At 53.4% G+C, this 23,603-nt stretch overlaps 1 protein-coding gene across 2 annotated transcripts; it reads left to right on the forward strand.

The window, feature by feature from the left end:
* The first annotated feature begins 1,451 nt into the window (after positions 1–1,451).
* Positions 1,452–21,592, forward strand: LHX2 (LIM homeobox 2). Of its 2 annotated transcripts, none has more exons than XM_057548752.1 (5): positions 1,452–1,775; positions 3,315–3,517; positions 4,459–4,886; positions 10,520–10,725; positions 20,737–21,592. In XM_057548752.1, the coding sequence occupies exons 1-5, from the start codon at positions 1,656–1,658 to the stop codon at positions 21,022–21,024; spliced, it is 1,245 nt and encodes a 414-aa protein (XP_057404735.1). In that variant the 5' UTR covers positions 1,452–1,655; the 3' UTR covers positions 21,025–21,592. The 2 variants fall into 2 exon arrangements, with proteins under 2 accessions (XP_057404735.1, XP_007198438.2); XM_007198376.3 differs by having other exon boundaries at positions 4,483–4,886.
* Positions 21,593–23,603: the final 2,011 nt, after the last annotated feature.

Raw genomic sequence — 23,603 nt, forward strand, 5'->3', positions numbered from 1 at the left:
CTTTCACTCGTCACATCCAAGTGGAGAGGGCTTTCCTGTCCCTCACTTAAAAGATGAGAAACAGGCTTAGGGAAGTTAAGTCACTTGCCTAAGGTTACACTGCAAGTAAATGGCAGAACTAGGATCCGAACCCATGCCTTTCCTAGTTCCTACAGCCATGCTCGCACCCACTCTTCCAGGCTGGAGAGAGACCGGGAAGAGTGAGGAGCTGCACGCTGGACCATTAATTGGGCCCTAGCTCACTTGAAGGGAGGATAAGCTGACTGGCCCCACTCCCCGGAAGCCACAGCTCCCACCGGTTCTTGCCTCTCTGGCTCAGCCGGGTCCGCGGGAGTCCTGCGAGGCAGTCCGCAGCCCGCGGCGCGGAGCCTGGGCCGAAGGCAGAACTCGGCGGGAAGCGGCCGAAGGCTCTCCCAGCTCTGCTCCAAGGCCTGCCTTCCCAGGCCTCCCCAGCCGGTGCCCGAGGGGCGGCTCCGGGCAGAGGGGAGACCAGAGTGAGACCTCCTCAAGCATCCTCTGGCGGCTTCGCTTTCATAGGATGGAGACGGCGGGGAAAGAGGGTTTAAATTTCCTTCCCGAAGCAATCGCAGGAAACTGTAGCTTAAAACTCTAAACCCCGCGCTCTCCCTCCTCCCTCCCGCCCCCGCCCTCCAGCCTCGCCCACCAGCTCCCACCATCTCGTCGCTCCTCTCCTCCTCTTGCTGCTCCCCTCCCTCTCGGGTCTCCCGCCTTCCCGGAGCACGCGCTGCCAGGGCCCGGGGTGCCGGGCGGCCAATGGCGCGGCGGCAGGACGTGATGTCAGGCGCGGCTGTAGAAAAGGCGCGGACGCTTGGCTGGCGCGGACTGCAGAGCCGGGGCTGGGCTCGGCGCGCTCTTGGAGAGCATTGCGCGCGGCTGGGCCCGCGGCCGGCGGCTCCTCCTCCCGCTCTGCTCCTCCTCCTTTTTCTCCTCCTCCACCTCCTCCACCTCCACCACCTCCTCCACCTCCTCCTCCACCTCCTCCACCTCCTCCTCCTCCACCTCCTCCTCCACCTCCTCCTCCTCTTCCTCCTCCTCCTCTTCTTCAATTCTCCCGGTGTCTCTGCTCCGCTCACCGGCTTCCGAGAAACCCCTACTTCAGTAGCCGACCCAGCGCCTAGGCGGGTTGCCTTGGGCTGGGGGCACATCCCGGGGAGGGGAGCGGTCCAGGCAGCTGGGCGGCCGTGGGCACCTAGTCGCTCCCGGGTGAGCCCCGACCGCAGCCGTCGCCGCCTCGGGCAGAGTTTGCGCTCCTGCTTTGCGCCGGGGGCGCCGAAGACGGGCGGGCGATGCCCGCGGCGTGAAAGCGCCCGCGGCGGGCGCTGACCTCTGCCCTGGTCTCTCACCCCCTCCCGCACCCACCCCCCACCCGCCCCGTGCCCTTGTGACCCTGGCTTTGGCGCCGCCGCCCAGGCGCCCCGCGATGTAGCTGCCCCCGCGCCTCGGCGGGAGGCGTCCTGGCCCGCGGGCGCCCGGGGCCCGGAGCCCGGCCTGGGGGCACAGCCGAGCTCGGGCGGGGCCGGGGCCGCGGTGGCTATGCACCGGGCCCGTTAGCGCGGGGAGCGCCAGGCAGCTGAGGCGGGGGGCAAGCCCTCCCGCGGAGGAGCCGCGCCCCCGGCCCCGCCGGTCCCGCCGCGATGCTGTTCCACAGTCTGTCGGGCCCCGAGGTGCACGGGGTCATCGACGAGATGGACCGCAGGGCCAAGAGCGAGGCTCCCGCCATCAGCTCCGCCATCGACCGCGGCGACACGGAGACGGTAGGCGCACAGCGGCGGGGTCGGGGCCAAAAGCTGGGACGGGACCGGCTCGGTCTGCTCCTCTGCTCTCCTAAGTTTGGGGGCAATTTGGGGAGCGTCCTTCGTGCCGCACGGGACTGGACGCTGGGGCTCCGCGGACAGGATGCAAGGCCCGTAGCTCCCGGCTCAGGGGAAACCCGGCTGTTGGCGGAGGAGGGAAACAAGGTTGAAACCGAAATTTCAGACGCTGAGGGTGGAAGAGAGCATTTCTCCCGAAGTGGGAGCGAAGTCCTACCCGCGGCCCGATGGCTCTCTTCTCACTTCAACGGGCTCTTTGGTCGCCAGCCCCGCGCTCTCCTCCACCACTCGGCTCTGGCTGCTGGCGGCGCCGCCTGCGGCGCGGGGAAGGCGAACAAACCGGCAGTACTGGGGCTCCAGCCGACTTGGGCCTCTCCCCGCCTCCTGGCAATCGGGGTTCCCGTCCCAGCGCAATTTCAGGGGTCGAAGTCTTCTAGGCTAGCGCTTTTCGTTGTTCGCATCTTGGGCCTCCTGGCTGGCCCGACTTGGCTCGGTTAGGGCCGGGAGTTCAGGCTCTGGCCTGGCTCTTGTGGAAGGAGAGTCCATTCGGATCTCCATACCTGGCTCCACCACCCCAGCCCCAAATAGCCAGTTCCTTGCCTCAGACCTCCCTGGGGGCCCGATGAGCAGACGCTGCCCAAGCCGGGCCCAGAAGTGACCTTTAGAGGCCAAGGAGGTGGGGAGCATGAGCGAACCTTCTCTGCTTGGAAAGCAAGAGCAGCAGCCCCAGTGCCTCTGCTTCTGAGCTCTTCTTCCCCAGTTAAACCCTCTCAGCCTATCAGTTTGGTTAGGAGAGGATTTGGATTGGGCCTATCCTGCACTCAGAGACTTTGAGGGTGCCCATGCACCCCACTCACCATCTCCCAGGACCCAAGAGGGCCCCAGACAATGTGGCAGAGGTGGTGGAGGGGCAGAGGTTGCCCCGCGATTTGCCCTGGCCTGAACCTTCGGCTTAAGGATCCAGAGATCACTGGGATTAGGGGCCAGGAACTCCACCGAGTCTCTGGAGAGGAGTCTGTGGGGAGGGTGACTTTTAATGGTCATCTTACCCCTTTTCCTGAGGCCCAGCAGAGTGGCTCCTTTAAGAAACAGTTTGGGGGAAGCTTTTGGAGGGCTTGGCTGAAGTAGCCACTGCTGCCCCCAGTCCCCAAACACAGCACGAGCCTTTCTAGGAAAAGAGTAGAGGGAACAGGAAGGGGGAGAAGTAAGGAGGAAGATCTATCCAGGCCAGCAGCCGGTCCAGGGCCTGTGGCCGGCTTGGGCTGCATGGGCGGGCCTGGGTCCTGAGCCCCCTGGTTATGGGCCTTTTGGGGTGCAGGAAGAGCACCGCACACCCTGGCAGGCACCCCCATCCCCCCACCCCCACGTTTAGGGCTAGCTGGAGCCTCGGAGGGAGCTGCGGGTGCCCGGTTCCCCGTGGCGTGGCGGCGGGGTCGCAGGCTGACGCAGGCGCTGCGGACTCGCGCCTCCCTCCCTCCGCAGACCATGCCGTCCATCAGCAGTGACCGCGCTGCGCTCTGCGCCGGCTGCGGGGGCAAGATCTCCGACCGCTACTACCTGCTGGCGGTGGACAAACAGTGGCACATGCGCTGCCTCAAGTGCTGCGAGTGCAAGCTCAACCTGGAGTCGGAGCTCACCTGTTTCAGCAAGGATGGAAGCATCTACTGCAAGGAAGACTACTACAGGTAGCCCCCACCTCGGGACCCACTGCCCTGGGCACCCAGGACCCCTCATCTCAGATGCAATCTTCTCCGGTTGCCTTCCCTCCAGTCCCAAGGGAGGGTTCCCTACCTAGGTCCTCCCTTCTCCAAGCCAGTACAAATTGGATGACATCCTTTTTAAACAGCAATCTGAGGGAAATCTTGGAAAGATCTGCGAAGTGTAGGGACCCAGAGAAAAGCAGAAAGTGTCCTCTTCTTAGCTTAGACCAAAAATAAACTCGGGTTGGGGGGTCCTTGCACCCTTCTCCCTTTGAAGTTTCTTGGGTCAACTAGAGGGAACAGAAACAGGCACCCCCTCCCTAAACCCAGGCAGTCTAGGCTGGTGTGGAACAAAGTTGGAGGGAGAGCTGGGGGATTGGATTGGGTGCATTTCCGGGTCTTTCCTGGAGATGGGAGTGAAAGCTGGCCAGGACTGAAGAACGGGAATCACTGACAGACTCCACGTTCCTTGGTTCTCCTCTTTGGGTTTAGGGTTAGATCTGCTTATTCTCTCTCCCTCTGTCTTTCTTTCTTCCTCTCCCTCTCTCTCTCTCTGTCTCTCTCTGTCTCTCTCCCGTCTCTGTGTTTCTTACAAATTACAAATGTCTGTAGGATGCCCAGGCACTGCTGTGGAGGGCAGGATTAGAGGTTGAGGAAGGGGTAACTGGGAAGTTCCCCTTACTCCCGAGCAAAGGCTTTCCTAGGGCTTGCTCAGACTCTGGGTAAAGTCTTTGTAGGAATGAAAATGGTTAAGGGAAACTATATTTCAGGGTAGGACCAGACCTGGGCCAAAATCTAGTTCCATCTTCCCCCCATCCTCCAAGTTAAGACCTGGTTGCCAGTCTTGAGGAGTGGAGTTCCGCCAGTGGCAGCAGTGGCACTTGGAGGAGGGATGTGGGGGGGTACCCAACCGTGTGTCCCCACAGTCCCTCCCTCGATGGTCCCTACAGGCGGTTCTCTGTGCAGCGCTGCGCCCGCTGCCACCTAGGCATCTCGGCCTCGGAGATGGTGATGCGAGCTCGGGACTTGGTTTATCACCTCAACTGCTTCACGTGCACTACGTGTAACAAGATGCTGACCACGGGAGACCACTTCGGCATGAAGGACAGCCTGGTCTACTGCCGCTTGCACTTCGAGGCGCTGCTGCAGGGCGAGTACACCGCGCACTTCAACCACGCGGATGTCGCAGCCGCAGCAGCGGCAGCTGCCGCGGCCAAGAGCGCGGGGTTGGGTGCAGCCGGGGCCAACCCTCTGGGTCTTCCCTACTACAATGGCGTGGGCACGGTGCAGAAGGGGCGGCCGAGGAAGCGCAAGAGCCCTGGGCCCGGGGCGGACCTGGCGGCCTACAACGCTGGTGAGTGCGAGGCGCCCCGGGCGCCCCGACGGGTTGAGGGAAAGTGCACTGCGTCAGTGGCCAAGAGCCGAGTGAATTTCAGTGTCTTATACATGTATACTTATAGCACTCTGGGTACTCCAGCCTTTAGCTTCCCCAGGCCCACCGGACGACCTGGCAGAAGGGACATTAGCTCCCTGGGCTCCAGCCCATGCGCTCTCGGCTGGAGCGGGAGGAGAGGGTGCATTAATGGTCTTGATGCTCTGGGTGCAGGATCACGTCGCTGAGAAATTTTTTAGAAGCAGCTTTTTGGTTTGGGCCTTTTACCCACTTTGCTGTGCAGAAAGTGCAAGGATAGAGAAAACAAGGCAGAGCCGACACCAAACAGGCTCTAGGTTGTCCTGGCTGAGGGAGAGGATCTGGGGCGATGGATGAGTGAAGCAGAGCGGCGGGGGTCCCAAGAGAAAAGACAGGCTGTGGCCTCAGGCACCGAGCTTGGCCTGGCCTGCGGCCGGGGTCATGCGAAGTGTCCTGAGTGCGGCAGGCTCGGGAAACTTGGGCCCAGGAGCCTTTGAGAAAAAGCGGGTCGTAGTGTCCCACCCGATCTTCCTGCTCCGCCAGGTCTCGGTTTTTCTCCGGGGTCCTTCCTCCGAGTTCCGGGTGACAGCGGGGCGCTGGGATGAGAGCCGCGACCCTCCAAAGCCGGCGCCCCGGGTTGGGACCCAGTAGGCCTGGCCTTGCGCCGGGGTAGGGTGGAGGGCTTGTTTCGAATTTCCGGCATCTTTGAACCCCGGGTTGTTCTGGGAGAGGCTCTGCCCCCTCCCGCGTCCCTCCGCGCTCAGGACAGCTGCGGAGGTTCTGAGGCCTGGCACATTGAACCATTAACATCTGCCCAAAGTCTGCAAGGCCGGGAAAGGTTTATGACTCCCCGGGCTTCTGAACTTGATAGAGTTTATTTGCAATTACTTTCTTTATTTCGTCTGCGACAGAATTGGATTCGGAGACTTTGTTTTCTTCCTCCTTTTCCCCTTAGTCTAATGCACAAGTGGAAACAAAACAAAACAAAAACACTGAACTGTGCAGAGAGGGCTGTGGTGGGGAAGAAGTCAGGATTATTTTGATCTTTAAAAATCTGAGCTGGCGGGGGGCGGGGAGGGGATGAGAGGCGGGTGGGGATCCCCTGTTCGCTCCAACGAAGTTGCTTGTTGGGTGATGGTGGGGCATGTGTGTCTTGGTGTGCGGAGCTGGGAGGAAAATACAGCCCCCAGTCTGGTAAATGGTGAGGTGGCTGCGGCCAGGTCTGCGAGGTGGATTTAATATTTGTTGAAGGCTCTACCAGAGATGCGGCTCTCCAAAACTTCCATCCCTCGTCACCCACCACCCTGAATAGACCACACTGAGTCCAGATCAGGTCCCCCAAAACAAAGCCGGTCTATTTATCAAGTGGGGTCGGCCTCCAGTAGGAAGCAGCAGGCGGGCTGGGCCACAGGGCGCGTGGTGGTTGGGAGTGGGATTATGTTTTCCCGGGCAGACAGGTTCGCAGCCGGGTTTGCAACTGAAAGGTAGGAGGTACCGAGGTGTATTTGTGCTTTTTGCTGCTCCGCCGCCTTCCCTGGCGAGGCCGCGCCGCACCGAGCAAGATGTGTCTGGAGGCTGAGTTTCGGAGGAGCTGGCATCTCTACGACACTTCCCCACGCATATCATCTCGTCATTTTCTCTTTGGTCCCTCTCTTCCTTTTTTTTCCTTTCGGCTCTCTAGGCTCCACTTTCTCTCTCTGCGTGCGTCTCCCGTTTCTCTGTTCCTGTCTCTTTCTCTCTCGACGCTCACGTCTCTGGCCTTGGCCCGGGCTTAACCGCGCACTGCGTGCCGCCGGTGGCTTTGCGGCTCGCTTACGCGGGGCTCCCGGGACTAGGTTGGGAAAAGGGGGAGCCTCCCTGGCCGCTCCTGCCCGGCCAGGCCTCCCCCGGTCTGGCTGCTGTCCCCCTCCCTCCCCTCCTGGCGCTGGCAGGAGAGAAATGGCTGCAGTGTGGGCCGTGGGGTCGCTGGGACTGGAAAGAGGGCCCCGTGGAGGGTGAGATTTCGGAGGTGTGTCCGGGCAAGTGTGTGTGTGCGTTGTGTGCGTGATTCTTACTGTGAGGACTCGAGCTTGTTTGTGTGAGTGTCCCGCACCCAGGGGCCCAGCCACAACGGACCCCCTGCAAAGCCCATCGCTGTGGGGGACAGTCCGGTGGAGGAGCGGCGGCACCTCACTACAGCGCGGTGAGCTCGGGCAGAGTGGTGAGGGGGCGCCGTCGGTGCGCCCGGCCCTTCGCTTAGGGAAGGGCAGTCAGAGCGGCGGGGCCGCAGGGTCGGAAAGTCCTTCCGGGGCGATGGCCGCGGCGGTCCTCCTCTGGCTGCCCCTCTGGGACGAGAGCGCAGCCCAGGTCCCGGAGGCGGAACTGAAACCTACCCCACCCCGGAGCGTGGCTGCCCGCCGGCCGGGGTCGCGGACAAGGCCGCCGGAGACCGTGAAGGGCCCGGGCCGCATGCTTTGCGCCCGGGTTTGCGCGCCGCGGCCACGGGAGTCCCGCGCGGACCGGCCGGATGCCCGGGCCTCCCCCAGCCCCAGCTTTCTGTGTGTGTGTGTGTGCCTGGCGGCATAATTACTGATTTGATTCCAATCCATTATTTAGACAATTGAACCTACAATCTAGTCTTTAGTAAAATGAGGCGAAGTCAGATTTGATTACAGGTTCAGTCCCAGCGACAAGAGCTCGAAACCCGATGGGTTAATAACAGATCACGAGTAAATTATTCATGATTTTACGAGCTCTTTAGCTCCATTGAATCGGCCTAATTGAGAGGAAAAAAAAAAAAAGAGAGAGAAAGCTTTGTCCTCCCCCTCCCCTCGTCCCCTTGCTCCTCCCCGGACCCGATCCTGGGGAACCGCGATCCGTCTGGGGAGCTAGGGGCGAGAGTGCGGGGCCTGGAGCACCGACCAAATCTGGGCTCAACAGCCTCTTTGCCCCCAGCGCAGCACCCTGCCCCAGCCGCTGGCTGGCCTCGGCCTCCCTGCCTTGGGCCGACTCCTTTTCTGCCCTCCTCTCCTTTTCCCCCTTTCCCGTTTTCACCACTCCCCAGCCTGTAACAGCTTCGAAAAAGCCACCCCGCAGGGACCCAGTCTCCCTGAGACCTGGGATTCAGTTCCTTGGCCTGGACCCTCCACCACACAACATCCCTACTATTTCCGGGCCTTGCTGTCCCCTCAGGCTCTTTCTGTGTCTCTCCTGGTTTCTTTCTGTCTTTGTAGCTGTCTCTCTCTGGTTCTCTCCATATCCACTGCTTTCTTTTCCTCTGCCTCTTCTCTCTTTTTTCTGGCTCTGTCCATTTTCCCTCCCTACCATCTCTCCTTTTCTCTCCATTCTCTCTGTCTTTCTACATCTGTCTCTTTCTTTCCTTTCTCTGCCCTTTCTTTCTCCCTCCCCTAAACCACCTCCCCCCATCTAGGCCTCACTCAGGGCATATCCCTTGGGTTCGTGGGGCGCCAGGGTCCCCATGGAGCTCATTAACAGCAGCAAGGCCCAGGCAGGGGCTGGGCGGAGGAATGGGCCCAGAGATCCCCTGTGGGGAGGCCTGCCCCCCCCTCCTGTGGAGCTGGGGACTAGGGGCAAGAAGAGGGTTGCTCCCCACAGCGGGGGCAGGGCAGTTTCCATGGATCCCATTTGGAGTCATTCTGTGATCCCCTTTAAATTGCTGGATCCCCGTTCTTCACTCTGAGCACTCTCAGTGGGAGTAGCCCGGCTGGAGGACTTGGGCGCCTGGGTGCCTATGGGAGGAGCCCTTAGGGGGTGTAGCCACTTGCTGACAACTCCTAGGTTAGGGACAAGACCAGCATCTTGTGAATGTTTTCTGCAAGGGACCACTCCTCACTTGGGCAGGGGAGGAGTAGGTCACCAGGAGAGCAGGAGTACTTCTGAGGTAGTATTGCCAGATATAATGCAGGGCTCCCAGTTAAATTTGAATTTTGGGTAAACGACAAGTAAATTTTTTTAGTGTAAGTGTATCCCATACAACATTTGAATTTTAAATAAACAATGAATAATTTTTTAGTATGAGTGTATACCATGCAATATTTGAATTTTAGGCAAACAACGAATCAGTTTTCAGTATAGGTATGTCCCATGCAATATTTGAGACATCATACTAAAAAATTGTTCATTGTTTATCTGAAATTCAAATTTAACTGGACAGCCTGTATTTTTATTTGCTAAATCTGCAGCTCTATTATGGGCATGTGATGAGACAGGAGATATATTCCCAGTTGCCCACTTTAGGGGGAATGAATTAATCTCCTATGAGGCATTCCCCAAAGTAAGACCTTACGTGTGGGATGGCTCAGGATGTATTGAGGGGATCTTGGAGAGGGGTCCTGTGTGTCCCCATCAGCCACCAGGTTGCTAAGCAACTTTCTGAGGCCCAAGTTTTCCATCCCTGTCCCCAACCCCAGTGCCTTCCAGGCATTGACAGGCCCAGCTGGGCCCCTTCTGGATGGGGACGGGCTCCCCAAAGAGTCATGCTTCATCTTTGCCTGCCTTTGTGGTGTAGGGGAAAGAAACAGCAAGGAGGCAAGCACTGCAGTGTTCAATCTAGGCTCAGCCATAAGCAATGGTGTGGCTTTATTTCCCTTAGCATTAGTTTCCTCATCTCTAAAATGGGGTGAATAGCAGTAGCCACCTCTTGGAGCAGTAGTGAAGCCCCCCCTCCCCCCATGTATGTAGAGCCAAAGGCATACCCTGGGTGTGGCATACATGTTAATTTCTTCCTCCAGCTTCCTTCCCTTTTGGTTAGAACTCTGCCACTCCATGAGATTTCCAAAGATCACTTAACCTCCCTGCCTCATTCACCTCATTTGTCAAACTGGGAAACAACTGCCTCATAGGGCAGTGGTGAGGATTAAGCTACAAAATACAGTTTCCAACCTTCGACCCAGTGCCTGCGGCCCAGGGCTAAGGGATCGTGCAGTACCTTTGGTTGTAGGAACTGATGAGGGAGAAATGAAAGTGAGTGGAGGGTATGGAAAGTGAGTTGAAGTCTGTGACTTCCAGGTGCCTGCCCCAGACACTGTGTGGGGGGAAGGGGCAGGGGAGACTGGAGACTGCATTCCTCCTTAGGGAGTGCAGGGAGAAACGGGAAGATCATGGGCCTGCCGTCTGCAGTCAAGTGACTTCCCTTTCGGAGCCTCAGTTTCAATATCTGTAAAAAGGGGGAAATAATGCTTGGCTCAAAGGGTTGTTTTGAGGATGAAACTGTGCATGTAAAGCCCTTTAGCACATCTTGTGGAGTTGAATGTCATTGACAAGTTGTAGCTGTTGTTGTTATTATTACTATTATTATTGTAACATGATGGCTCAGAATGGTTTTTGGATTCTCCTAGAGCTGGGTTTGAATCCAGCATTTCCTAGCTGAGTGACCCTGGGCAGATGGCTCTCTCAACCTCAAACTCCCCTGTAAATCTATAAAATGGGATAATATCTCCATCTCAGTGGGGTGCGGCACCTGCCCTGTGGTCCTGAGGCTAGAAACGTTTGGCGAGCGTGGGGTGGGTGTGGACTTGGCAGTGTTGTGGGGGTCCGGGCCAGGAGGTTCACCTGCTGCCTCTGCGTTCCTTCCCCAGCCCTGAGCTGCAATGAGAACGATGCGGAGCACCTGGACCGCGACCAGCCGTACCCGAGCAGCCAGAAGACGAAGCGCATGCGCACCTCCTTCAAGCACCACCAGCTTCGGACCATGAAGTCTTACTTTGCCATTAACCACAACCCCGACGCCAAGGACTTGAAGCAGCTCGCGCAAAAGACGGGCCTCACCAAGCGGGTCCTCCAGGTCAGCCGGACCAGGGCTAGGGGTGGGGGCATCTGTGGCGTCAGGACCTGGGGTGGAATCCCACAATGGCCATGGGCCTTGGAAGGACCTTCCACTCTACGTCCGCCTATCTCTTTATCTTTCTCTGTTCTCTTTCTCCATCTCTTCAGTCTATCTCTAGCTGTATTTCAATATTTTTTTTTCCATTCTAACTTTGTCTTCTCTCCTTCAAGTTTTGTCCCTCAGTGTTTCTGTTGTGTGTGTGTGTGTCCCTCTGTCCTCTTTGTCTACACGCTCAGTCTCTTTTCTTTCTTGTAAGCAATTCTTAGTTGCTATTTATTACCCAAGTGACACTCAAATATGTTCATGTTGTAACAGGTTCAAGCATTTCAGTTAAACCAGAGCTTCCCCCCACCCCCCCACCAGCAACCTTGGCCCCTTAACCCAGGATGCCCGTCCAAGGCACCTGCTGTTAGCCGTTTGCTCCTTCTGCTTCTTGCTCCTCACTTGCTCTCTCTAGTTTCTCTCTCTCTCTCTTTTTTTTTTCCTGTCTCTCTCTAGATTTACCTTCTGTTTCTTTGTTGTTTCTCAGACTCTCCCAGAAGCAAGGTTTGTAAGGGAGAGGGATTAGGGCAGATCCCCTGGATGGAAGTAGATGGGTGCCTCTGAAAACAAGCAGCATTGCACTTGTATGAGGGTGCTTTCTTGATAGAGAGGATCCAGAGCTTTCACCAGATTTCCTAAGGGTCTGTCCACCACCCCGAAAATGTTAAGAACCCCATTTGGGGATACAGGCATCCCAGCTGCCTGTATGACCCAAACTTGTGGCAGAGCCTTGGGTCACCACTTTTTAAATCTTCAGCTCCTCCTCTTACTCGTTTCATGGTCCTGGGCAAGTCACCTAACTCCTCTGAGCCTCAGTTTCCTTATATATGAAATGGGCACAAGAAATTACACTGAAGGCTTATTGGAGGAGCAATTGAGATAACGTAAGTGCCCATCACAGTAGCTGACAACCGCTCAGTGGATGGTAGCTAGGATAACATTAACTAGATTAATCAGTTAACTGATATTAACTAGTATAAACAATTATTCTGGTGGCTGGACTTCAGTTTCCCCATCTGTACAATGATAAGGTGGGAGAATATCTCCCTTTATAGCTAGTTTAACCAATTTATTCCTCAGAACGTGTGACTGTAGGGATAACAATGCACATTTTTGGGTAAGAAAATCGGGAGATGATGTGAGTTGACTATGGTCCCACAGCAGGAGGAGTGGTGCTGGGATTTGAGTGCAGGCCAGTCCGACCGACCCCCTAGCCCCAAGTCTTTGAGGACTGAGGGCCCAGGGGTGGGCGGCGACACCGAGTGGGTGAGGGTGATGGTGACGACACCGAAGGCTGTGGATCCACCCTAAGTTTTCTTGCGAGTCTGTTAGAACTTTTTTTTTTTTTTTTTTGCTACTTTATTTATTTATTTATTTATTTTTTTGGCTGTGTTGGGTCTTCGGTTCGTGCGAGGGCTTTCTCTGGTTACGGCAAGTGGGGGCCACTCTTCATTGCGGTGCGGGGACCGCTCTTCATCGCGGTGCGCGGGCCTTTCACTATCGCGGCCCTTCCCGTTGCGGGGCACAGGCTCCAGACGCGCAGGCTCAGTAGTTGTGGCTCACGGGCCCAGCTGCTCCGTGGCATGTGGGATCTTCCCAGACCAGGGCTCGAACCCGTGTCCCCTGCATTAGCAGGCAGATTCTCAACCACTGCGCCACCAGGGAAGCCCTGTTAGAACTTTTAAAAAAGCATCTTGGAGGTGACAGCGGTGGCGGGATGGGACTGTGACGCGGGCGAGGGTCCGCAGATCTCCGGGAAGCCTGGAGTCCGGGCCCCCAGGCCGGCTGGGCCCGGCTACCAGCCCGGCGCCCCGCGACGGGGCTGGCGCAGCTTGGTCTCGCGCGGGCTCAGTGACGTAGCGGAGGGAGCTGAGGGCCCGCCAATGAAACACCGATGCGCCTCTCTGGGCGCGCCCCCCGCCCTGGAGCTCCGCGCGGGCCCCGCCCCTCCTGTTAGGGATCCGTTGTGCCCAAGGTCCTTCTGACCAGGGCTCGAGAAGAGGCGGCCTTTTGGGGTCTCAGATCCCGCTGGTCCGTTTTCCTCCGACTTTTCCTTTTGGGGATTAGGTCGGGCGACTCTCCTTGGCGCCCCCTCTGTTCCTCAGCCCTGGGCGAATTTGGACGGAGGATCGGTGGTTGCCGCCTTTTCTCTGGTTAGTAGTCCTTCCTCTCTCTAGATGCCCTTATGGTGAGTTGGTGGGGGGAGAGGGATCCGTGAAAAAAGCCCTAAGAGCAGGCAGGGGTAGGAACAGGGGCTTGAAGTCAGGCAGAGCTGGGTTCCGTTCTGCCCCTCTACTCACCGGCAGTGTGTCTTGCACAAATTAGTTACCCTCTCTGAGCCATAGCTTTCTCATCTGTAAAATGGGCACCATTAGGGCACATACCTCACCAATTATTCAGATTAAGTGAAATAAAGAGTAAATGTCCATGGTTGGGTCTGAATCTGGAGTGGGGAGCTGATCTCTGCTGGCCTTGGTAAGGCAGGAAGCTTGATTTAGGAACACATTGGATTTCCAGCATAGTTATCTCTCATTCTTTCATCTGACCAAATAGCTATTGGCACCAGGCCCTGGAGACACAGAGGTGAATGAACCACAGTCCTGGCCCTGAAGAAATTCACCTATTAGGTGTCGAGACAGACCCACAATCGGTTTTCCCATAGTGTGATCAGTCGGGAGGGAGTTTCTATGGGAGACCAGGGGAGAGATCAACTACCTACCCTGTGTGTGAGGAAGGGTTCATCTGTGTGACCTGGGTCTAGACTTGCCCTTCCTCCCCTAAAATCCTGAGCCAGGGCTGTTCACACCTGCATGCCCTCTCCACCATGGGGACTCAGAAAAGCCTGGGCATGGGACTAGTTGAGAGAGAGAATCACTGATAGAAGCACTGATCAATAAATGTTTGAGTGCTCTACTATGTGTCTACTATGTGTTGAAAGACTCATGAAGTACATTTGCTCTTTGAGTCCTCACTATCAGGCATCATGATCCCTTCTCCTCCACTGTACAGATGAGAACATTGAGGCCCAAATGATTTCCACTTGCCCCAAGTCACACTTTGCTGGTAAGTAGCAGAGCTGGATCCAAATCCAGGCACATCTGATCAGTGGGCATTGCTCTTTCTCCTCTAAGCCAACCCAGCAGTGGCAGCCTCTGAGTGTGAGTATCATTTATGGCCTGTACGTTGTTGGGGCGAGGGCAGTCATACCCACAGGACACATCAGACCCCTGTTCTCCCTCCTCCCAGACCTCCCAATCTCCTGCACAAATGCTTAGTGTTCCCTAACAGCACAGCAGCTCATGATTATGCAGCAGTTTGCAAAGCATTGTCTTTCCAGCCACTCATCTTCCTTACCTTAATATTTTCCTCCCCATTTTACAGATGAGAAGCTTAAGAACTAGTGAGATGAAGTGATTTACGTGAGGACACAGGAGCCAGGCATTGGCAGGGTGGGGCTGTCTCCCAGGTGTTCTGACTACTGATGGGCCAGCTGGGGAAGATGGGATGGGGGCAGTTTGGGGCGAGGCAGCTGGTGGTGTGGCTTTGGAAGGTAACATATAGATTAAAGTCCTTTCTGACATAACAAAAATGTGATTTGGGCACTTTAACTTCTCCTCTCAGAGCCCAATTCCTTGTCTTTGAAGTGGAGGTAATAATAGTTTGTACCTTGAGGGTTCCTGAGGATTGAGACAATGAATGGGAAGGCTCCAGCATGGTGCCTGGTGGTACAAAGTAGACAAAGTAGGTGCCCATGAAATGGCTTCTCATCGCTGGCTACACAAGCTTAATTGTGCTAGGCCTTGGGTGCCCCCTGCAGGTTGTGGTCCACCTCGACCCTGCGGAGAGAGTCTGCAGGGTGGGGCAGGTTGAGGTTGAGGCTGTGTTCCCAGAAGTGGATGATGTAGGGGGTGTGTGTGTGTGTGTGTGTGTCTAGGGATTCTAGGCTGTTACTGAATCTGTAATGCATAAGCATCAACATGGCAGGCCCGGGATGCAGTATCCCTGCTGGAATTTGGAGCTGATACGAGGTCCAGACTCAGCCCTCCCTCTTACTCTCTGAATGGTCATGAGCAAGTGACTTAACCTCCCTGAGCTTCAGCTATAAAATGGGGATGATAACAGTGCCTCACTAGGTGGTTGCAAGGAGTAAGTAAGATGACATAAAGTGTAATTTATAAAGTATATATGAGGGACTCAATACATATTAATTTCGTACACATTTACCTAGTAAGGTTCAGTCTACCATCCCCTTTTGCACACATTTAAAAATTTTAATTATCTTCATTTTGCAGATGAGGAAGCTGAGGTTCAGAGAGGCTGAAACCCTTGCACTGAGTCTCACAGCTAATAAGTGATGGGAGGAGTCAAGCCCAGATTGGTCTGATTCCACAGCTCTTTCCAATATGGCGCAGCGTAGGGATTGTGATTCTCAGCACCCCCTCCCCTTGGATCTAGCTGCCGAACGCAGCAGGACAGATGGGGGACAAGGGGAGGAGTGAATCATAGATGCCATGTTTTGGTAGGAAAGCAGGAATTCTGTTGTAAAGCCCTAGGGGCGTTAAAAAGTGCTCAAAATTGTCACCAGCAGCAGCAGCATGACAATCACAGTACTCACTTGTCACCAGTGGGCAAGGTGACCAGGAGACAGAATGGCCCCTTGGACCGAAGTCCATTAAGACATTAAGCTTTACCAGTTCTTGGAGAGCATTGCTCAGCACATCCATGCGCCTCTGCATTGCCTCTCTTCCTTCCTGGGGAAGGATTAGGAAGGCAGAACATTAAGGTGCCCTAGGCTGGGGAAGGGGCTGGTGAGCTGATGGATTTGGATGGGTGAACATCTCCTTAGGGGTTCCCGGTGTGACTGGAAGGAAAATACATTTTAACAACCAGCAGTTTAAAAGCATTCTTCAGATGACCAGTTAGTCATCATTAACCTATGTGAGAACTCAAGAACTGAGGACACTAGCTTTCCTCCGTTCACTCACTTCAACAAATACACTGACCTGCCATGTTCTGGGCAGGGCATGAGGTACTGAGGATTCAGGGGTGACCCTGGCAGTGAACAGGCCCGGCTGGAATGTACAGTCCACAGGGGAGACAATGTCCAGCAAGGTATTGTATAAATAATTAAAATGGTGATAAGATTGACCTCTATATTTTTCTGTATATTTGAAATATCTCATAGTAAAAATATCTTTAAATGATTCCAGGGCCAAATAAGTTTGGGAAATGCCAAAGATTGACTGCGTCCTTCTCTTAGAGATCAGAGCACACTGGCATTAATACAGGCATTGAGAAATCTTGAAGAGATTCAACTTTGTCTAGTCTAACATTTCCCAAGTGTATTTGGCCACAGAACCCTTATTTAACTCGACAAAAATAAAATAGAAGAAGTGCTAGGATGGAAAAATATAGGGGTGCAATGAGAGCATAAACACGGGGACCTGACCTGGGGAGGGAGGTGGTCAGGAGTGGTTTCCCTGAGGAGGTGAGGTTTAAACTAGGACTTCAGTTCATTGAGCCTCAGCTTCCCCACCTGTAAAATGGGGAGAGTGAGCATTGTTCTGCATGTCATTTGCACAGGGCTGTACAGAGTGTTTGATCTAGTCACGGATGGTTGAAGTTGGATGGAATTTCATAGGTGATTTGGCCCAAATCTCTCCGTTTAGAAGAGAGGAAACTGAAGCCCAGAGAGGTGGAGTGACTTGTTCAAGGCCCCGGAGCAAAGTAGTTGTAGCCCTGGAACTGGAACCAAGGGGTCCTGATATCCAGTCCACTGCTCCTTATTTTTTATTCTTTAAAGAAAACTTTCTTTAAAGTTTATAAAATAATAGAACCACCATACAGGCAGGTTAGAAAACTAGGGGGGGAAATTACCCATATGAAGACACAGGAAACCAGTAATCCAGGTGTGCAGTTTGGAAGTTAAGTAGTGGGTAGGGGCGTGGGCCCAGCTTGCTGGGATGCACATCTCATCTCTGCGTCTTTGGCTGGGCTCTGGGCCTCAGTCTGCTCACCTGACGATAGTATCAGTGCTGACCTTGTAAGGCACTAACAGGAGTTCATATGTGTAAAATCCTTAGAACTTTGCTTAGACATTGCCTTTTGAGTGAATAATATTCATTGTTATTATTTGCTTTATGAAGTTGCAATACCAGAGGATGTCATTTTGTTATTCTTTTTTTTCCTCACATAACATTCATCACAAGACATTTCCTCTGCGACTGCGTGGAGTGGCTGTGTCGTGACTTCCACTTGTCCCATCTGGTCGGATGCTTTGGATGCAGCCATTGGTTTTGATGTCATAAAAAGAAACCTCCAGTGGACATTTTTGGGCTTGAAGCGTTTGTCTTTTGGCTGGTTTCCTTAGTGGCCCTGGAGGGGATCTGTGGGGCAGAGTGGGTTTCCCACTGGCCCTCCTGGTCTCCTTGATGAAGGAATCCTGGGGAAGGGGATTTGCGAGGTAAAGCTCAGCCTTCGGTGCCAGGGGGTGTCTGAGGAGGAGCCGTGTAACCATGTGGGCTTCCTCCTCCACCCAGGACCTGCTGGGGATCCCCTGGGCACCTGACTGAGGCACTCCCTGGAGATGAAGAGAGAGGGCTGTCAGTTTAAGAAGATGGGTGGGTAGAGCAGATCATCTTCCTTGTTGCAGCTGCCAGAGAATCACAGCCTGTCAGCACCCCAAGAGGCCATAGAGATCATATGGTGTGGTCCAACCCCCTTGTTGTACAGGTAGGGAAACTGAGGCAGACCCAGAGGCAGACTAGCAGAGGTCACTTGATTGGTCAGTGGCAGAACCAGAGCTGGAAGCTACAGCCTGTGCTCTTTCCACCACATCGTAGTTGCTTCTGTGTTTATTCACTCATTCATTCATTCATTCATTCATTCACTGACTCACTCCGGATCATGTAGTAGGGAAAGCATGGACTTTTTATGGCAGATAATCCTGGATCCTAATCTCAGTTTGGCCTCTGTGTGACCTTGAGCAAGTGACTTTACCTCTCCAAGCCTCTCTGGTTTTAAATCTATAAAGTGGGGATAATGATAGTACCTCCCTACTTGGCCTATCATGGAGATAACCTGTGACCGTGCATGTTAGAGGATGGCTGGGTGCCCGGCATGAAGAGGTCTGTAAATATTATCTGTTAGTATTACTATTAACTCAATGCATGTGACTGATTCTTAATCTTTGCCAGTCCCTCTGCCATATCCCCAGGGATATAAAGATGACTTAGACAAGGTCCCTGTCCCAACAACCTCTTGGGAGGGGATTTTTTTTTGAAATACCCAGGAGAATTCTGGTGATGCCTGGCTTAAGGTGAGAAACAAACTCCACACAAACCCCCGCAGCATCTGGCTTTTAGTTGAGTTGTTGACTTTGATCCACTAGATTCCCAGCACCTCAGATTCAGTAAAGCAGAGAAGGCAGTTGTGGAAGATGGTGTCATTGTTTGCAAACCTCTATTAGGGGCAACGCCAGAGAAATAGCAAACAGCCAGCAACTAACTGGTTCCAGCCCTTCTCAAGGGCTTGGAGCCCTGGACCGATGGGCGATGCACTGCCCCCGGGGCTTCCCGCTCCTGCTACCACTTGGAGAGTCAGGCCCACAGGACGCTCACAGGGCCACACATGCTCAGGACAGGACGGTGGCAAGAGCGTCATGGCTCCAGCCTTCCTCGTCCCCAATCTGCAGTGTTACTTTGGGGAAGTCGCCTCTTCTCTCTGAGGGTCTCTGGGGGCTTTCTCCATCATTTTCTCCATAGGTCATTCTCTGGGCCAGACGGACACAGAGTCCCACCTCTGTAGATTTCTGCAGGCCGGGCGGGGAAGGAGCCCCCATCACAAGAAGTGCCTATCGAGGCTGGTCTTAGAAGCACTGTACTTATTTGCAAGCCCCCAGAAGAGGTGATGGGCTTGCTTTGGGCAAAGGCCAGGGAAAATGTGCTTTCTTCCTGGAAAGATCCAGCGGGAGAGAGCTTTGTTTCCCGACTTCACAGGGTCTGTGTCTCCCTCCTTACTCCAGGATTCTAAAGGCTGTGCTTTTTTTTTTTTTTTTTTTTTTTTAATTCTCCTGGGATCTTTTTTTAAAAAAATAAATTTATTTATTTATTTATTTTTGGCAGTGTTGGGTCTTCGTTTCTGTGCGAGGGCTTTCTCTAGTTGCGGTGAGCGGGGGCCACTCTTCATTGTGGTGCACAGGCCTCTCACTGTCGCGGCCTCTCTTGTTGTGGAGCACAGGCTCCAGACACGCAGGCTTAGTAGTTGTGGCTCACGGACCTAGTTGCTCCATGGCATGTGGGATCTTCCCAGACCAGGGCTCGAACCCATGTCTCCTGCATTGGCAGGCAGATTCTCAACCACTGCACCACCAGGGAAGCCCCAAGGCTGTGCTTTTTAATTGAGCCCAAGTTGTATCAGGCCACCAAAAAGAGGATTTGAGGCCGCAGGCCCCTGTAGCTGGGGTGGTCCCCAGGGGAGGGTGGGGCCAAGGGCTGGCCCTTCCGATCCTTGTCTGAGACACTAGGAAGACAGGAAATGCAGGCGCACCTGGAAAGATGCAGCTGGACACCCTAGAATCTGTTCAGTTCCCCAAGGCCCTCTGTTTTATCGGGAGGCTTCCAGCGAGTGTTTTCTTCACACAAAGGGAAGGGAAGGGGCCCTGCCCTTTGGGCTTTTTTCTCTGGGAGATACAACCTCCCACCCCAGCCCCCAACCCTCCTCCCCCCAGATTTTCTTGGCTTCTCCCAAAGTACTTTGAGGACCTCGGGGTACAGCGGGATCTCTCTGCGCAGTTCGATGGGTGGGCATACTGGCTGGGGGGTGCTGTGTAGATAAGTATCGATGCTTCGTGTGTACAGGCTTGTGTGCAGTGGTGTGGGTGCGGATGTATGCGTGTGTCGGTGCTCAAGGGAAAATGAAAGCAAACCCTTATTCTCTCTCTTGGGCATTCTTTTCACACCGAGCTCAGTAACTGGGCCCCCCACCCCACCTCCCTCGTAAAGGATACTGGGACATGGCAGGTCGGGAGAGGGAATCTTTCGTCGGGCAGCTCTTCCCATTCTGTCCACTCCGCCCTGAGACCTGAAACCCAGTGGTCCAGGATGCTGGCGGCTTCTCCAGCAGATAGTGGTGGGGATTAGGAGCTGCGTCTTCTTCTTCCTCTTAGTGACTCTTTATTGACTGACTCCTGTGTGTTCTTTACATCGTTCTGGTATTTACCAGACTTGCCATGAAAAACTTGAAAAATGGTACCCACAAGAATTTGTGGGATCTCTTGCCCACTTAAAGGCTACTGCCAAAAAAACGAACCTCTCAACCATGGTGAAAAATGATCGAGATTTGGTTTGTGTGAATCTCCCAGAACAGAATAGAAATGCTATGTGAGCCACATATGTAATTTTACATTGAAAACTTTCCAGTAGCCACATTAAAAAAGCAAAAAGAAACCTGTAGAATTAATTTTAAGGATATATCCTGTTTGGCCCCATATGTCCAATATATTGTCATTTCAACATGTAATCAAAATAAAAATTACCATCGAGATATTCTACTTCCTTCAAATCTGATGTGGTTCTCACCTATAGACCAGCCGCCTTCGGGCTAGCCGCATTTCAAGTGCTGGGTGGCCACATGTGGCTAGTGGCTACAATATTTGAGAACCTTCTAACAGAAGGGGAAACCCAGTAACAGGCAATTCGAGGAAAGGACATTTTTATTGTATTAACAATAAAAATACAAAACAAAATATTGCCAGCCTAACTTTTTAATACATGCCCCCCGCCCCCCGTCCCCCCCCCCCCCACCCCCGCATTCCGGCAGAACACCGATTGGCATCTCTGAGTTAAACAGTCCGGGGGCATGCTCTGCCCTTCTTCTCCTCGTCCTGCCCGTCTTCCTCTGACCAGCCCTTCCCTCTCCCCAACGCAGGTCTGGTTTCAGAACGCCCGGGCCAAGTTCAGGCGCAACCTTTTACGGCAGGAAAACACTGGCGTGGACAAGTCGACGGAGGCGGCGCTGCAGACGGGGACGCCGTCGGGACCGGCCTCGGAGCTGTCCAACGCCTCGCTCAGCCCCTCCAGCACGCCCACCACCCTCACAGACTTGACTAGCCCCACCCTGCCGACTGTGACGTCCGTCTTAACTTCTGTGCCTGGCAACCTGGAGGGCCACGAGCCTCACAGCCCCTCGCAAACGACTCTTACCAACCTTTTCTAATGATTCTCGGCCCCCCGCCCCCGCCCCACAATTTCTTTAAAAAAGAAATTATCTTTAGTTGAATTCCAAGTGTATTTTAAAATAGAGGCTTTGAGCAACTAACTAACCACATTTTAGGATCTCGCCTGGAAAATGAGGAAGAAAATAACTACGCCCCTTGCTGACACAGCGGTGTGGAGTGGAATTACTTGGAAGATCTATCTGCAACACAACATTTGTGTCACTGTACAGTTTTGTGGACTGAGCGAGGAAAAACAACAAATAATTTAAGTTGGCTAGAGCTTCTGTATTTTCAAAGACTGCCACGTGCCTTAGGAATACTGTTTTATCTCCATACTTTGGATGACTTGTTCATTTTTCTCTCCCTCTTTTTCTCTCTGTATATTTATGACCAGAGCAAAAATGTAAAAAAAAAAAAAAAAAAAAAAAAAAAGTTTGTTACTTTGAATAGTCCTAAAAAAGAAAAAAAAAAAAGGAAAAAAATCAAACCCCCTCCAACAGTCGCTTTGTTGTTTTAGAATTTTAAGGTGGAAGTCTGTTCAAATATCAGAATTTGTAAAATCTAACCAGTAATAAAACCACTTATTGAAACTAGCTGGCGCCACTGCTGTTTGGAGGTGTGCCAAATTCGCAGGACTTAGGAGTCTTACTGAAGCCCAGAGATCAATTCCAAGGTCTTCCCCTATTTGTAATATTTATTTATAATAACTTATAAATATTTATAATATCTGCGGGGACCGTCTTTTGTGCCAGACTTCGGGCTGCTTGTTGGGATCCAGAGATGAAGTAGACACAGTCCCTGCCCTTAAGGAATTTAGAGTGGAGGCAGAGACAGACAAGAGATCATCTTAGCACGTGTGCTATGTACCAAGTGGGGAGCATGTAAGCAAAATACCATTCATTCATGCATGTGTTCTTTCAAATATTAAATAAGCACGCCCTGCTGGATCCTTTGACAAAGCTCAAAGGTCATTACACCTGCCTCTTCTGCTCTTCTCTGGGCTGGAAGGGTATGTCAGGCAATGAGGGAGGCCTTTCCCCATGAGGAGTGAACGCTGTCCCCAAAGGGCAGCGTAAGCTCGAGTTTTCCTAATATAAGACACAAAGTTTCAAAATCTTCCAAGAGGGCAAAACCAAATGAATTTGGTTCCTTTACTAAAGCTTCAGGTAACCTCAGAAACCCAGAGAAAAGATGCATCCAGAGAGGATGGAGGATGAGAGCCAGGCAGAATGACGTTGGAATCTCTGCTGTTGAGCAGTGTGAGCTGAAGGAAGTCATTTCACCTCTCCAGGCCCCAGTTTCCTCAGCTGGAAGGTGACAGTCATGACCTTTACATGGCAGTTGTAGTGAGGGTGAAGTGAGGTGTGTTGAAGGACCCAGCGGAGGGCCTGGCATGTAGGAGCTCAATATATTTTATGGAATGACAAGTGACACGTCAGGACCTTGCAGGTGGAAAGCAGGAATGTGTGTATCCAGGCACTGCCTGTCATTGCTGGATGCATCAAGCAGGTGTGACGTCTGTCCACTGAGCATCTTACACTCCTCATTTCTTGCCCTGAGCCCTACTGCAGGGTACTCTGTTACCAGCTTGATCGAATGCTAGCCGTCGTCTAGCAAAATGCCCCACAGTGGCCCACCAATTTGAAAACCCAGAGGGAAGATCATGGCTGCTTTGAGGAGAAAACAGCCAGGCAAGATTGGGCAGGGCAGCAATCCAGCCCAGAACTGCGGTCCCTCTCCCTTCCTCCTCCTGCCATCATGATTGGGACCATGTGGGGAAAGGGAGTAGGGCAGGAATGGGTTGAAAGTATGTAAAGCCTGAAGTGACTCACTTTCTGAAATGTTACATACACACACAAACACTATTGTTTCTATTGCTATTTAATGCCTGGCAAATAGTAAGAACTCAATAAATTTTTGGTAAACTTTTATATTGATGTATAATGTGCATAAAGGGCGCATTTCTGAAATGAACAGCTTGATTGCTGTTTTCCAAATGAACACACCCGTGTAACCACAACCCAGATCAAGATACAGGACATTTACAGCACCCCGAAGTCTCCCTTGGGCCCCCTCCCTGTCAACCCCTCCCAAGGTAGCTCCTATTCTGACTTGTAGCACCATGGATTAGTTTTATCTGGTTTTGATTGATACATTTTTGCTGAATGAATTCAGGATTGCCCAAGATTAACCACTAGCTGCCTGGGGTCAGGCAGCTAGTGGTAGAGGAGCCAGGGTTTGAACCAGGTCTGTCTCCAGAGGCCAAGCTCTCAAACTCAAGCAGACACATCTGTAGTCACACATCCAAGCATGTGGGTTAAGAGCCTCAACTTTTCTGTCAAATAGGGTAACAGAATCTACACCTCCTTGATGACTAGGTAAGAGAATGCAAGCAGAGGGCCTGGCCCGTGGACAACCGCACAGATACAGCCCGACTCCAGGTACTCCCAGGGACCCACAGACACACACAGGTACACTCTTGAGGCTCTACTGGATGGATAGACCCACAGGCTAATGTGCTCACACCCAGACAGCCCCACACAAAGACGCATGTGCACAAATCTAGCAGACAGACATA

The sequence above is a fragment of the Balaenoptera acutorostrata genome, chromosome 6, assembly GCF_949987535.1.
Source record: "Balaenoptera acutorostrata chromosome 6, mBalAcu1.1, whole genome shotgun sequence".
In the NCBI taxonomy this organism is placed as follows: Eukaryota; Metazoa; Chordata; class Mammalia; order Artiodactyla; family Balaenopteridae; genus Balaenoptera; species Balaenoptera acutorostrata.

Coding starts and splice junctions, on each gene's coding strand:
- LHX2 (XM_057548752.1), top strand. CDS start 1,656: ATGCTGTTCCACAGTCTGTCGGGCCCCGAGGTGCACGGGGTCATCGAC. Junction 1,776..3,314: donor ACCGCGGCGACACGGAGACG/GTAGGCGCACAG, acceptor CTCCCTCCGCAG/ACCATGCCGTCCATCAGCAG. Junction 3,518..4,458: donor TGCAAGGAAGACTACTACAG/GTAGCCCCCACC, acceptor GTGTCCCCACAG/TCCCTCCCTCGATGGTCCCT.